This window comes from Carlito syrichta, unplaced genomic scaffold (assembly GCF_000164805.1).
Source record: "Carlito syrichta isolate Samal-C Ts95f unplaced genomic scaffold, Tarsius_syrichta-2.0.1 Scaffold288811, whole genome shotgun sequence".
Taxonomy (NCBI): Eukaryota; Metazoa; Chordata; class Mammalia; order Primates; family Tarsiidae; genus Carlito; species Carlito syrichta.
The window spans coordinates 73,921-86,326 of NW_007232907.1; the positions used below are offsets into that span (position 1 = coordinate 73,921).

The following is a 12,406-nucleotide window of genomic DNA, read 5'->3' on the forward strand; positions in this document are numbered from 1 at the left end:
CTTATATGAGTGAGAACATGTGATACTCGGATCTTTGTTTCTGTGAGAGGTCACTCAGTATTATAGACTCTAGTTCCATCCAGGTTGCTGCGAAATTCATGATTTTGTTCTTTTTTATGGCTGCGTAGTATTCCATCATGTATATGTACTCTCACAAGGTAGGATCTCATCAGAAAACATTTCTATTTTTCTGGGAGCTTTGTGCTGAGTTTGGGTACTGTGACCATCAACACCTGCCACTCTAGAGGGTGATAAGTCAACTCCTGAAAGTAGGAGCAGACGCTAGGATCCAGGGTGGCTAGGCTCAAAGTTTCCAGTTCTTTTTGGTAGGCTGGGATTCATTCCATGTTAAGCCCTTAACCGAAGTTGCTTCTTTTTTTTTTTTTTTTTTTGAGTTGGAGTCTCACTCTGTCGCCCAGACTGGAGTGCAGCGGCTGCTCCCGGCCACCGCAGCCTCGACCTGCTGGGCTCCGGCGATCCTTCCGCCTCAGCCTTCCAAGTAGCCGGAATTACAGGCGCGCGCTACCACGTCCAGCTGATTTTTTTTTTTTATTTATTGTAGAGATGAGGTCTCGCCGCCCAGGCGGGTCTCGAACCCCGCGGGCTCAGGCAATCCACTCACCTCAGCCTCCCAAAGGCGCAGGATTACAGGCTGAGCCACCGAGCCCGGCCGAAGTTGCTTCTTAAAATCTAATGTTTAGTATATTTAATTTACCAAGATAAGTAGCCTCTCAAAAGCAGGGTTTATTTGTTCTTCTGTTTGTTTATTTATCTTACCCCTGCTGAGCTTCCCTTCCAGACGCATGGTCCTCCTCAGCCTGTAGTAACTATGCCACCCAACTCGTTTGCTGCTTCTGAAACTTGTCTTCTGACCATTTCTGTCTCTGTCTCTCTCTCTTTTTCCTATATGTCAATAGCTAACTTATTTTGGTCTGTGTATCTGTCCCCAAGGTATCTTGTTGTTGCTGTTGTTATTCACAGCTTGTTTTCTGGCTTTGCATCCTCACTTCAACTTTTATTTTCAAAGATGCTCAACTTCAGGCACAAAGGAAGTCATTAATTTTTAGCATAAAAAAAGTAAAGGAGGAGGGGTTGGAGTAATGAAAAGGACATAATTGTGTGTCTTACTTTCAATTTATCCCTGAGAAATATTTAATTAAGCCTGATATTTGTAGCACCCATTCTAGGTGAATTGAGTCATTGTTCACCATAAATAGAGGAAGATTCCTTAAATGTGGCATTTGCCCAGAGAAAGAATTGGGCTTCTGAATACACTTTCTCAGAATAACTGGCCTTCATTAGGAAGCTTTTATCTATAGTTAGCAGCTACCTCAGATTTTTCCAAAAGGGAACAGGTCACTCACCAGCCATGACCAAGATTTTTTCTTTTAGCTAGTGTTTGACAGTAACTTTTGAGAACCTGGTATTCCAGAGCATCTTTTTATTTAAAGCAGGATCTCCAAACAAGATGCTATTTAGGGATCAGCAATTCTTGTCCTACTTCTAATACACCTAATATTTATTAATCCTTTAGTCTATACTTGGTGATTTTACACATCATCTTAACTAATCCTCAGAGCAACCCTGCAAGATAGACAAAACTGCCCCTTCCCTATTCTATACACAAAAGGAACTATTTCAGGGAAGTTGACTGTCTTATCTTCCCACTAGTGGGTAGCCAAGCCGCATACAAACTCAGTTCTGAATCTTAAATTCAATCCTCTGGAGTCTGTCCAAGAGGCATTTCCTAGATGAAAGGGACCCGGGGTTATTTGTTACAAATGACTTTCTTTCCAGAATTTGTGAGGGTTTAAAAAAAAGTGTCTGCTTGCTTGTTTGTTTGTTTATTTAGGCTAAGACCAAGGATATGCTTGCTCCTCCTGGAGTATAAGCTCTTTGAAGGTAAAGGCTGTTTCTATCTTTCTTTCTGAAATCAGGGCCTGCACATGGCAGGCACTCCATTAATACTTGTTGAATGAACAACCATGATTTCTCCGAGGCTGGCTTGGGGTCCATTTCCTTCACAGGATGGACCCTTTGCCCTTTAACCTTTCCAGGGAGCTTGACTTTGGCCTGTTTCCGGCACCCTGTTCAATGCCCCACATCCTCCAGAGCCACTCCTACCCCAGTCAGTGGCCTCTCTCAGCAGAAAACACTAACCTTTCAGCTATCATCTCTTCATGCACTTTCCTACCAAAACCTCAGCCCAGGTTCAACATATTTGGAAAAGATCTGAATAAGCCAGTATGAGTCTCAATAATAAATGGAAGGCAGGGCAGTGAAACCCCCAGTCCCTAGCAGCTGTTACCCTGATCACATGACTACTCTGAACAGGCGCTGTACTGATCATGCTAATTCTTCAACGAATCCTGTAAAGTCAGTATTATTACCCCTATTTTCAACAAGAAAGCTGAAAGCACCATGTCTAAGATCACGGAACTGGCAAGCCACAGAGTTGGAATTAAACCCAAATTGGTAAGACTCCACAGTTGTCAGCATTAGTTGCATTTTTATAGAGGTCAGTGACTTTATGACTTTACCACAAAGGGTGTTTAGGGCCTCCCAGACAAGGAAATGAGGGCGAGGAGGAGGAGGAGGAGGAGGAAGAGGAGGAGGAGGAGGAAAAGTGGATGTTCTCCTGTCCATGCTTCCAGGAACCCTATTCCTTACTCTGTCTTCCAAACCCTTGGCCTTTATCTTGGGGTATATCAGGGTCAGTTTTCTGGAGTGGATGGAACACTTCATTGGAAAGCTGCCTTACTTTTCCAAATCTTGGATTACAGTTTTTAGATAAGGACCACCTTTCTCCCTTTTTCTACAAAGGAAGAAAAGAAAAAAAGACACCACTTGAAGTCCTGATCCTATTTATTTGAATTAAGACTGGCATCATCTTGAGTACTGAGTACCTGGAGCAGTCCATGCAGCTGTGTAGTGTCACCTGACAAAGCCATGCTCTAGGAAAACCATACTCAGCCTGACTCTGAAGACAGGTGTTCTAGTTTTAGTGCTACCACAGTTGAGCTTTAAGTAATGAGTTTCTTCATTTCCATGTCCTCCCCCGTAACACAGGGTGGCTCTGCAGACTCACTGAGCTAACATTTGCAAAATCCCAAGAGGTCACAGGACCATACCAAATTAGTTAAACTGCATCACTTCAGTATTAAAACACAGAGAAGCATTTGGCCAAGTCAGAAAATCAACTGTTAGGTGGGAGAGACTCAAACCAGATGCCTTCTTTTCCTCCTTTCCCATCACACAGGATTACTGTAAATTAAAGAGTCAGTTCATTGCTGATGGTTTTTGTCACATCTTCCAGTCTAGGGAGTGGTACATAGCCATGAGCCACTCTTCCTGCTCTGATCCAAGCCCAAGAGTCCTCCAGTAGAGGCCCCACTGGACTGGCATTTGGCCCTGCTGCCAAATCTCAAATATGCCCAGGATTTGTATGAGGAAAATGATGCTAGCCTTAATCTCTATCATAGTGGATTAGATTAACTCTCTGGCTACAATAACCTGGCCATTTCTCATAGACCAATTGACCAGGGATGCTTTGGCAGTAAATAGTCATTGTATCTGATACTACGAGGCAAGTGCTCATCATACCTGCTAAAGAATAAAATTCCCCGAAGGTGCATAGAAAATGGGGCCAAATATGGAAACTTTGGGGTCTAGGAATGTTTGATACCCTCATCCTATCTCAGGAAGAGGTGGATATGCAGGGGTGCACAAAGCCAGAGGGGTGATGGCTTTCTACCGGTCAGAGAAGGCCATGTGGCTGCTCACCAGCTGCTACTTCTAACACCACAGCACAATTTAATTTGTGTGATAACTTAAAACACTGTTAGTAAAAGGGCCTTAGAAATCATCAAACCTCTTCTCTCGATCTGCAGACGGGAGAACCAAGGCCCTGAGAGAAATTGTCACTCAGCTAGGGTACAGCAGAGTCACAGAGAAACTGGGTTCCCAGGCTGTTGTTGTTCCACCCAGATGCTGTGGTCCCTGAAAACATGCATAAACAGTAATTTTCCATAGAAAGTCAAGTGGAGTTGTAAGAATCAAGGGCATAGTCTCTGGGGACAATGACTTGGTTTCAATCTGGCTCAGGGTATATAAGTTGTGTGGCCATAGGCAAGGTATTTAACTGCTCTGTTCCTAGTGTCCCCATTTATAAATGGGAATGGCAGTGGAACAGCACTCATGGGTTTGATGTGATGGTTACATGAGTTAAGACATGTTTGGTGTCTAGAATCATGCTTGCCACATAGAGCCCAATGCAAATGTGTGTTATCATAACCATCCTAAGCAAGCTGAGCAGACTATGTATCTGCTACGTTACCCTCACATTTCCAAACTTTGGGACACACACCAGAGGCCCAGTGTGACTGCAAACCCTCCACTAAATACACACCGAGCCTTTTACAGCAACTGCTGCACACCACCAGAAACATTAATTCTCTTTAGGATTATGCCTCCTTCTCCCTCCAAACATCACTCTTTCTTGGCTTGCTTTCCATATATACTTCTCCTCTCCTCTTTGTTTTAGCTATATCCAACCTTGTGCTGATGGCATGACAACCACAGAAATGCTTAAGTACATGCTGGAACTTGGTATAAAATGACTCCTACACTAGCAACCTCTATCTTTTCAGAGTAGGGCATATTAGGGCTTCAATTATTTCTCTTTTTTTTTTGTCAGGCTTAGAGAGAACTAGTAGTCTATCTCAATTGTTTCTTAAGCCAAAATCAACAAAATTAATTAAACAAACACATATATACATATGCACATATTTAGCCAGTCTAATATATATGTCATGTACATAATGAAAGATACTTTTTAAAAAAAGTGTATAGATATATATGTCAAGATAGTTAAAAATACACAGGGACCTTATGAATCTGCTTGCTCATTTAGTTGTTAGCTTATTTAAAAATCTGAATCATTCTCTTTATGCAGAAGACAATGTTTAGAGAATTACCTTGAGCTTGAACTTGAACATTTTCCAACTCAGTACATTCTGCAGGCCTGTAGGATTTCTTAGGATAGTGCCAGGACTGCTGGAGGCCCTAGAAGCAGGCTACTTTCCACACATATTTATGGAGCCTCCACTGGGACGTTAACACTCTGCTAGAACCTGGATCCAGTCTTGCTTGCGAATATAACAAAAATAGATGAGTCAGATTTCACACTATCGAATAAATATAGCTTTGTAGTCCATAGAAGCATCTATATTATAAGTCGCAGGAAGACAATTCCTGGGGTACGAATACTCGTATGCTCATTGCTGAAGTGAGTGGCCTGGACTTACCAAAGTAAAATGCTGGCATAGTCCCTTTCCTGGCAAGGCATGAATTTACACCATAAGGTTGACAGGCAGGGCTATACTGCACAATCTCAGCTTTTTCAAGCAATCATGCTTGTTTCCAGTAGGTCAATTTACTTCCCAAAGAGGCTGTGAAGCCCTGGCTTAAGACCATAGAAAAGGCTTGCCATCTTGTCTGCCTGTCACTGGTTTTACAAAAATGCCTCTCAATGGCTTTTAATCCCCTTGGCAATATTCGGCTTTGGTTTCCCAGAGATACACTTGCTTGCTAGCTACTGACCATGCTTACCACCATTCTAAGCACTTACTGATATAGGTGATAGAGGAATGTAGAGGCCCAGTTGGATATATTATCGCCCTGGGCCTTCGCCATAGGCTGGGACAATGCGAAGTCACATGATGTCTTATTGAGGCATAGCACATGAGGGGAAAGGAATAGCACTCCTAACTCTATGGTCTTATTTTTCATTGGAACTTGAATGATTTACTCTCAGGATGTGGGAAAGGGGGAGGAGGGGAGAGAGAGATTGGAAGCAAAAAGAAAGGGAGAGAATCTTTGGGCCAAATAATCAGGTGGCAGTTTGTTCTGGAACCGCTGAGTCTGCTTTGTTGGCTTTGGGGAGGCACCTCTGACTGCTGGGATGAGCCCAGACAGAGTCTTTAAACCTCTCAGGGATATTTATTCACCCTTTCTCAGCTGTGGCAGGGGAGCCTCCACAATACCTAAGTTACACAAACTGAGGGTGACAAGTCTGCCACGTCAACACTTGGGCTTCGGCTGCTCACTAAATGTCTCCATTTTGTTCCCCTTCTTGTCCCCTGCCTGCTGTGTGGCCCTGTGGATCCTCTCCTCCCCCCCATACCTGTCTTTTCCCCTGGTCATTCCTGTCTTGCTGGACACTATCTCCAAGGATAGCACACGATTAGAGGCACTGCTTATGAAGTAGCCATCAGTCTGCCTTTCCATTGAGCCCTGTATGTTGCCCTAACCTTTAGGCCCAAAGGTCTAAGTGACTTGCCTCAGCTTTCCCCATTTCTTTTTAAAATTTAGTCTTTCAGAGCAGGCCACCATGGTGAAGTCATCCCAGTGACTTGCCCATTTTGAATTCCTAAATACTCCTGACAGGCATTTTCTAGCTGTCAAGTCTTGGCAGGGTCAGTGGGAGGGTGGAAGGTGGGGGAATGCTCATGGAGAAGCATGTCTGCATTTTTGCTTGTCAAGGAAAAAGTATGGTGTCCTTGGGATACAAGCTAATGGGTCTGTCTCTCTTTCCCCTACACAGGGCCTGGAGCAGTCATTGATGGTGTAAACTCGGCCTCTAGAGCGCTGGCTTGTCTCTGGCTATCAGGGACCCTCTTTGCCCACTTCTTCATCAAGTTTTGATAAGAAATTGTAGGTCCTCTGAGCAACGCCTGCTTCTCCATATCACAGACTTTAATCTCTACACTGCGGAGAGCAAACCAGTTTGGGCTTCTTTTTGTTTGTTTTTGTTCTTCTTGATTTTGTGTGTGTGTATTTCGGGCTTTTATTTTATTTTGTTTTGTTTATTTGCTTTTTTTCAGTTTGAACAAGTGGGGTTGGGTTGGGTGGGCAGGGTTCTACCACATGTAGGATAATCATTCATGGGTGTGTCCAAAAAATGGGATCTGCTCCTGCTACCTTGACCCTTCCCTTTCCTCTGCTTCTCTCCCCATCATCATGAGCACCAACCTCTCCCCAGCCCCGTACTGCGCCAGAACATATGTTCCATTTTAAGTTCCAAAAAATGTGCCTCCTGATAAACACCCTGAAGACACAACTTGATTCCTAGTGTAGAACACAGCAAGAGTTATATCCAGGCGTCCTATTATCTGTGTCTTTTAAGCTTTGGATCATTTTCATGATCATCATGAACATATCCCTCCCTCTATGTTTATTATTACCTAATACTATTAGGGTTCACATCTCTTCTTTCTGGGAAGCTATCTCACTACATCTACATCATCCTCTGTAGACACTCTGGCCTACTCTTTTCTTCCACCAGCTGTAGGAACTAGAGGTTTGGGCCATGCATGCAACCCCAAACTAAAAATTGTAGAAGTCAAGTGACCAAAAAAGGAGGAGGCATTTTGACGATAGTAATTCTCCTTTAAAAAATATGCTGTTCAACTCACATAAGTGATTGATAGATAGCTGATTATTTAGGTTTTATCTAGCTATTTATCAAAGTAATCATAGCTATTCATCTACTCAATTATCTGATTTATCTCTCCATCCAATAATCTACCCACCTGTCTTCCTCTCTAGCAATCTATTTACTATATTTGTCCATCTATCAATGTAATTGTCTAACACCTTTTTTTATTTCTCTACCCACTACTCACTATCAATTCATCACCATATTAATCTGTAATCATATTATGTCTATTTCACTGTATTCATTTCTCCTCTACCATCAACAAACATTGGCATCTTCAAATTTACCTATCAACTCCCAATGATCTTACAGGCTAACAACATAGAAAAGCAATACCCTGTGTTATGGACTCTTTAAAATCCAGTATCCTATCTACACAAGATAGACACTTAACAGATGGACCAAAGTAACAATCTAATGATCAGTCACTCACTATTCCCAGAAGAGACTCTGTTTTCTAAAACATCTTCTTGAGAAGCACATCAGCCCTGGAAAAGTCTTGATTAGCACTGTAGTTTTCCTTTCATGCTTGAAGAACTAAGACGTCAACCTTCTTGCTTCTCTTGGCCCTTCAAGAAAGTGCAAGTCAGGAACCTATGGGACCTACTTCATGGCTGGCTTTCCTTAATAGCAAGAACATAAGAGAAAAAACTCACATCTGTCTTTACAAGTGAAGTGAACAGTCCACCTGTCTTGGTGTGATGACTTCACCTAGTGTCTCCTCTCTGCTCCAGTTCTGGTTTTATCTGTTTGAAAACTATCCACTAAAAAGCTGATGGAGGCCGATTACATGTCGGGTATATTGACAACTCTGGTATTTGTTTCCGGAAGCTCTTCTGAGCTGAGGGCACTTGAGCAACTGACTTAATTTTCAAGCACTTGATTAACACAACATTACAAACAGAAGGGGGAAAGTGTCAGTGACACACATTCCTCTGATACGGGTTGCTTCTTCAGTGACTTTGAGGGAAAACGTCCCCACTCCCTATGTTCAAAGCAGACCCAGCTTGCAAACAAGAGCTGACTCCACCTTGCTGCATTATCTCCTGGCACAAGAAGGACTCCTCCAGCAAGGGGACCTGGGATTCAAAAGAAAGGCATTGAAGACCACACAGGCTGTGCTGTGCTGCAGGGACTGACCTACTGAGAGGACCAGAAAGCAGCATCAACAACAACTTTCACACAAACCATCTCTGCCTCAGTTGGAAAAACTTTCAGGCTCTCAGTCTAAAAAGTAAAATAAATTTTTTAAAATGAATGCCATAGAGTTCCATACCCTCAATGCTTAATTGATTCATTTCTTCCAATATCAGTGCCCTCTTTAGTTTTGTTCATTATGGCACATGAGCATGACATCTTCAATGGGGGAGTATACACATAGGTATATATACATACATACATATACAAATGCAGGTTGCTTTGGCACACAAAAAGCTAAGTACTATCTTAAGAGCTGGTGTGAGTAAAATTAATATTACGTTTGCCAGCTGTAAACAGACATCTGCATTTCCTAGTGAGCTGCCAGGAACCAGATTCTGGGAACATAAATTATGTGCCAAAAGCAGTGTATCGATTCCTGGTACCAGAGACAATCATGAGCAGGCACAAAATCAGAATTAAAGGTCGGGCATAAATGTTACAGATCTGTCACCACATTCAGCATCTGTAGTCGGGTAGAGTCAGATGGTGTATGAGAATTAAATGCATCATCTGAGTGTTCTTCTGATAATAAATTTGTCACCTTGGATTTAAATAAATGTAGAGGTTGTGGAAAGTGGACATTCTTGGAGAACACAGTGCTTGAAATGGACAAGCTGTACCTATTTTCTACTCAAAAACTTTTTCTAAAGAAAGGGGTCCACCCTCCTTTGGCAAGATCTCCAGAACCTCTCTCATCCAACAAGGCTGAGGTCACTGTGGAACTCTGCTCTACCCCGTCCACAGGATCCTAGGAAACACCTCTAGTGGTGACCTATTCCAGCCATGTTTCAGAGGGAACACAATGCTACAATCAATCCTCATCTGTCTGGGATAAAGAAAACAAAGTAAATAAAACCCAAGGCAACTGGGGCACTCACTGGGAGTGAAAATGATTTTCCTTCACAACAGACATAGTTCAGCTTCTGTGTTTTTGCGTTACTTTGGTGGGAGTGGCTCCATGGGACAGTGGCTGTTACCAATCATTTTGAAGCATAAAGAACAGCAAATGCTTGCTCAAGCTAATATCTACATTTACACACACTTTTCTAACTTTACATGTTGAGGGTAAATGAATAAGGCCTGCTGGCTAGATTTGTTCAGGGTGCCAATGGTGGCCAGGGGTTGGGGGTAAGGCAGGAAAAAAAAAAAAGAAGTTTCTGAGCGATCTATAGCTCTTTGTGGGTTTTCCGCACAGAAAGGAAGCCGAAAAAGGCTTGATGGGAGATAGGTGAGAAAAATTCAGCAATGTACTTCCTCTGAAAACCTTCCCCTTCCCATAACAAAGTAAATATGTACTTCCACCAAAGTAATGCCAATGAAAGTGCTAGTGTTAAGGCTCCGGCCAGGCTTGTTTTTCAGTAGTTTAATGTCAAGTGCCTGATACAGTCATCTGCAAGTCTAAACAAGTGTGTTTAGTTTTTCTCATTTTTGTTTTAATTGGGGAGGGGGGAACTATAGAGAAGTAGATGTCAAAACATGCACATGTTTTATACAAAGAGTACTGTGCATGGTTGTTGTGCTGCAGTTGTGCCCCACTGAACAGAAAAGGTAAGGTTGCATGTCAAAAAGAGGCCTAGGCCTCTTTCCTCTGAAACTCATGCCTTTTACTAGATGGTACATTTCACAGGTTGGGCAGTTCATTCTCAAAACATGGATGGGACATTTGCTATGGGACTCTAGAACCTTTACAACTGAGGCTGAGCTTAAGGATTTGTTTCTGCATCCATTTAGGTAACTTGCCTTCAACAAAGAGGAGTTAGCAAGTTCTATTTATGCAGAAAATGCCAAAGTGGGCAGGTGATCCCAAAGAGAGCTTCTTTCTGTTGCCCCATCAAGAGTAGCTCTAAATTGATTATTCAAGTTTTGCTTGGCTGTCACCAGCCCAACTTAGGAGGAGGGGAGGAGTGGCTTATGATAAGGTGAAGTCTGGTGGCAGGAGCATCTTTCCCCAATTCAATACTGAGTTCGATTCTGAGAAAGAAAACTGGCTTCAGATTACCTGAACGTAGCAATAACCAAATTTTAAAAACCACAAAATTTTAATAACTTTAAAAATTAAAGGAAGCAGCATAAAAATTTTTTTTGGCAAAATGAATTTTTTGTCTTTTTTTTCCAACAGCAAGAATCTTTTCATTTTGTACAAGGCCTTTTCCTGGAAACTGTCATACTCATTTGCCTCCCTTCCTATTATTCAGAGCTTCCCTGTCTTTTTCTTTCAAGACAAATAAGTTGAGCAGTTGCAGTAAAACTTCACAGGTGTGTAAGTAGAAAGGCAACATTTTCAAAAAGAGACCATATGATGAGAACTCTTAGTGATCACTAAACGCAAACAAATAAAAATGCCAGTCTCATTTCCCTCATTTCTTACTTAAGAGAAGTAAATGAAAGAAGGAAGAAATAGATTTGTAATTAAAGATGTGGCAAAAAGATATAGCTGAGCCAGTTCAATTTAGCCTTCAGGTGCAGAATACTCAGAGTCCAAAGGAATGTGGAGTGGACTTAATTAGATGCAATTGTCTTTATTCTGCCAAACCTAATTTCCAGCATTTTGAAAGAGATTCCTTTTTGTTTCTTTCAATGGTGTCCTTTTTTAAGGCACAGAGTTGTTCCACACCACTGGGTGGAGAAAGAAAGATTGTGAACCCTCTACCATCCTTTTGGGGCTACATTCTATGTTATTTGGCAAATTTATAAAGATATCAATAATAACAATAATATGTAATACTAGCTGCCCTTGTGTTAGTTAAAGGGAGCATTTTTAATCATTCAGAAATTTTCGTGACATGTAAAGTGCAGTTGTGAGGAATGTGTGGGTGTACGAAAATGTATCTGTCAAGTTCAGAGTCCTCTAGATTTAAAAAAAAAAAATTATGACTTATCAATGGTGCCGTTATAGCTGTGTCAGACAATGGGTGTGCCCATGCTCACAATTATCCTTAAAAAAAATCTATGTTCAAATGCTTTAAAAATTTATCACATGATACGAGAGTATGACTTTGTCAGCCTTCTAGAGTTCTTTTTTCTTTTATTTTCTTTCTTATCTTTCTTTAAAAAATCAATGAAGACTTGATTTCTGTTAATAATTGTATTAAGGGTGAATATACTACCTGAATTTTGTGCATGTTACATTGTAGTTGTAACCTTTTCTAATTCAGGATGAATACAAGATGGTTGTGATTGTGCAGTGTATCAATAAAGTTTGAAGAAATTTGTAACTTTCAGGGGGCTGTTTATTAGGACATTTCATTGATAAGAAGTGGGGGTGGGGAATAAAACTGGCTATACTTCTCCCATATGCATATCTTAGACTTTGGGGAGTAGACACAATCAGAAAACCTAGAGTCCCTACAGCCTTCACACACACACACACACACACACACACACACACACACACACACACACGGCAATTTAAGTACTTTTCATATTACATCTATGTATCAAATTTCTACGCATTCACAAATAATATAAAATGCCCCTGCAATCTCAAAGTCTAAGTTACTTATTAGCCTAAGCTAAAATAATGTCAGAAGAAAAGATTAAGAAACATAATAATCAGACACTGCCCAGTTGGGCATTTTGGTCCTTAGCAGTTCCTGCTGCTTGATTCCACTGAAGTATGCATCATTCTGACAAGGGATGTATGAGAAGATATGGTGATGGGGACATACATGAATTCTTAAAAGTATGTGCCATTAGATTAAATTGTAT

At 41.5% G+C, this 12,406-nt stretch overlaps 1 protein-coding gene across 2 annotated transcripts in view; it reads left to right on the plus strand.

Annotated features, from left to right (window-relative positions):
* Positions 1–11,917, plus strand: part of LOC103255990 (opioid-binding protein/cell adhesion molecule-like) — a 22,464-nt gene extending 10,547 nt beyond the window's left edge. For both annotated transcript variants that reach the window (XM_021710387.1, XM_008053887.2), the window contains one exon: positions 6,605–11,917. In XM_021710387.1, coding sequence (XP_021566062.1) covers positions 6,605–6,705 — 101 coding nt within the window. In that variant the 3' untranslated portion in view covers positions 6,706–11,917. The remainder of the gene's footprint in view (positions 1–6,604) is intronic.
* Positions 11,918–12,406: the final 489 nt, after the last annotated feature.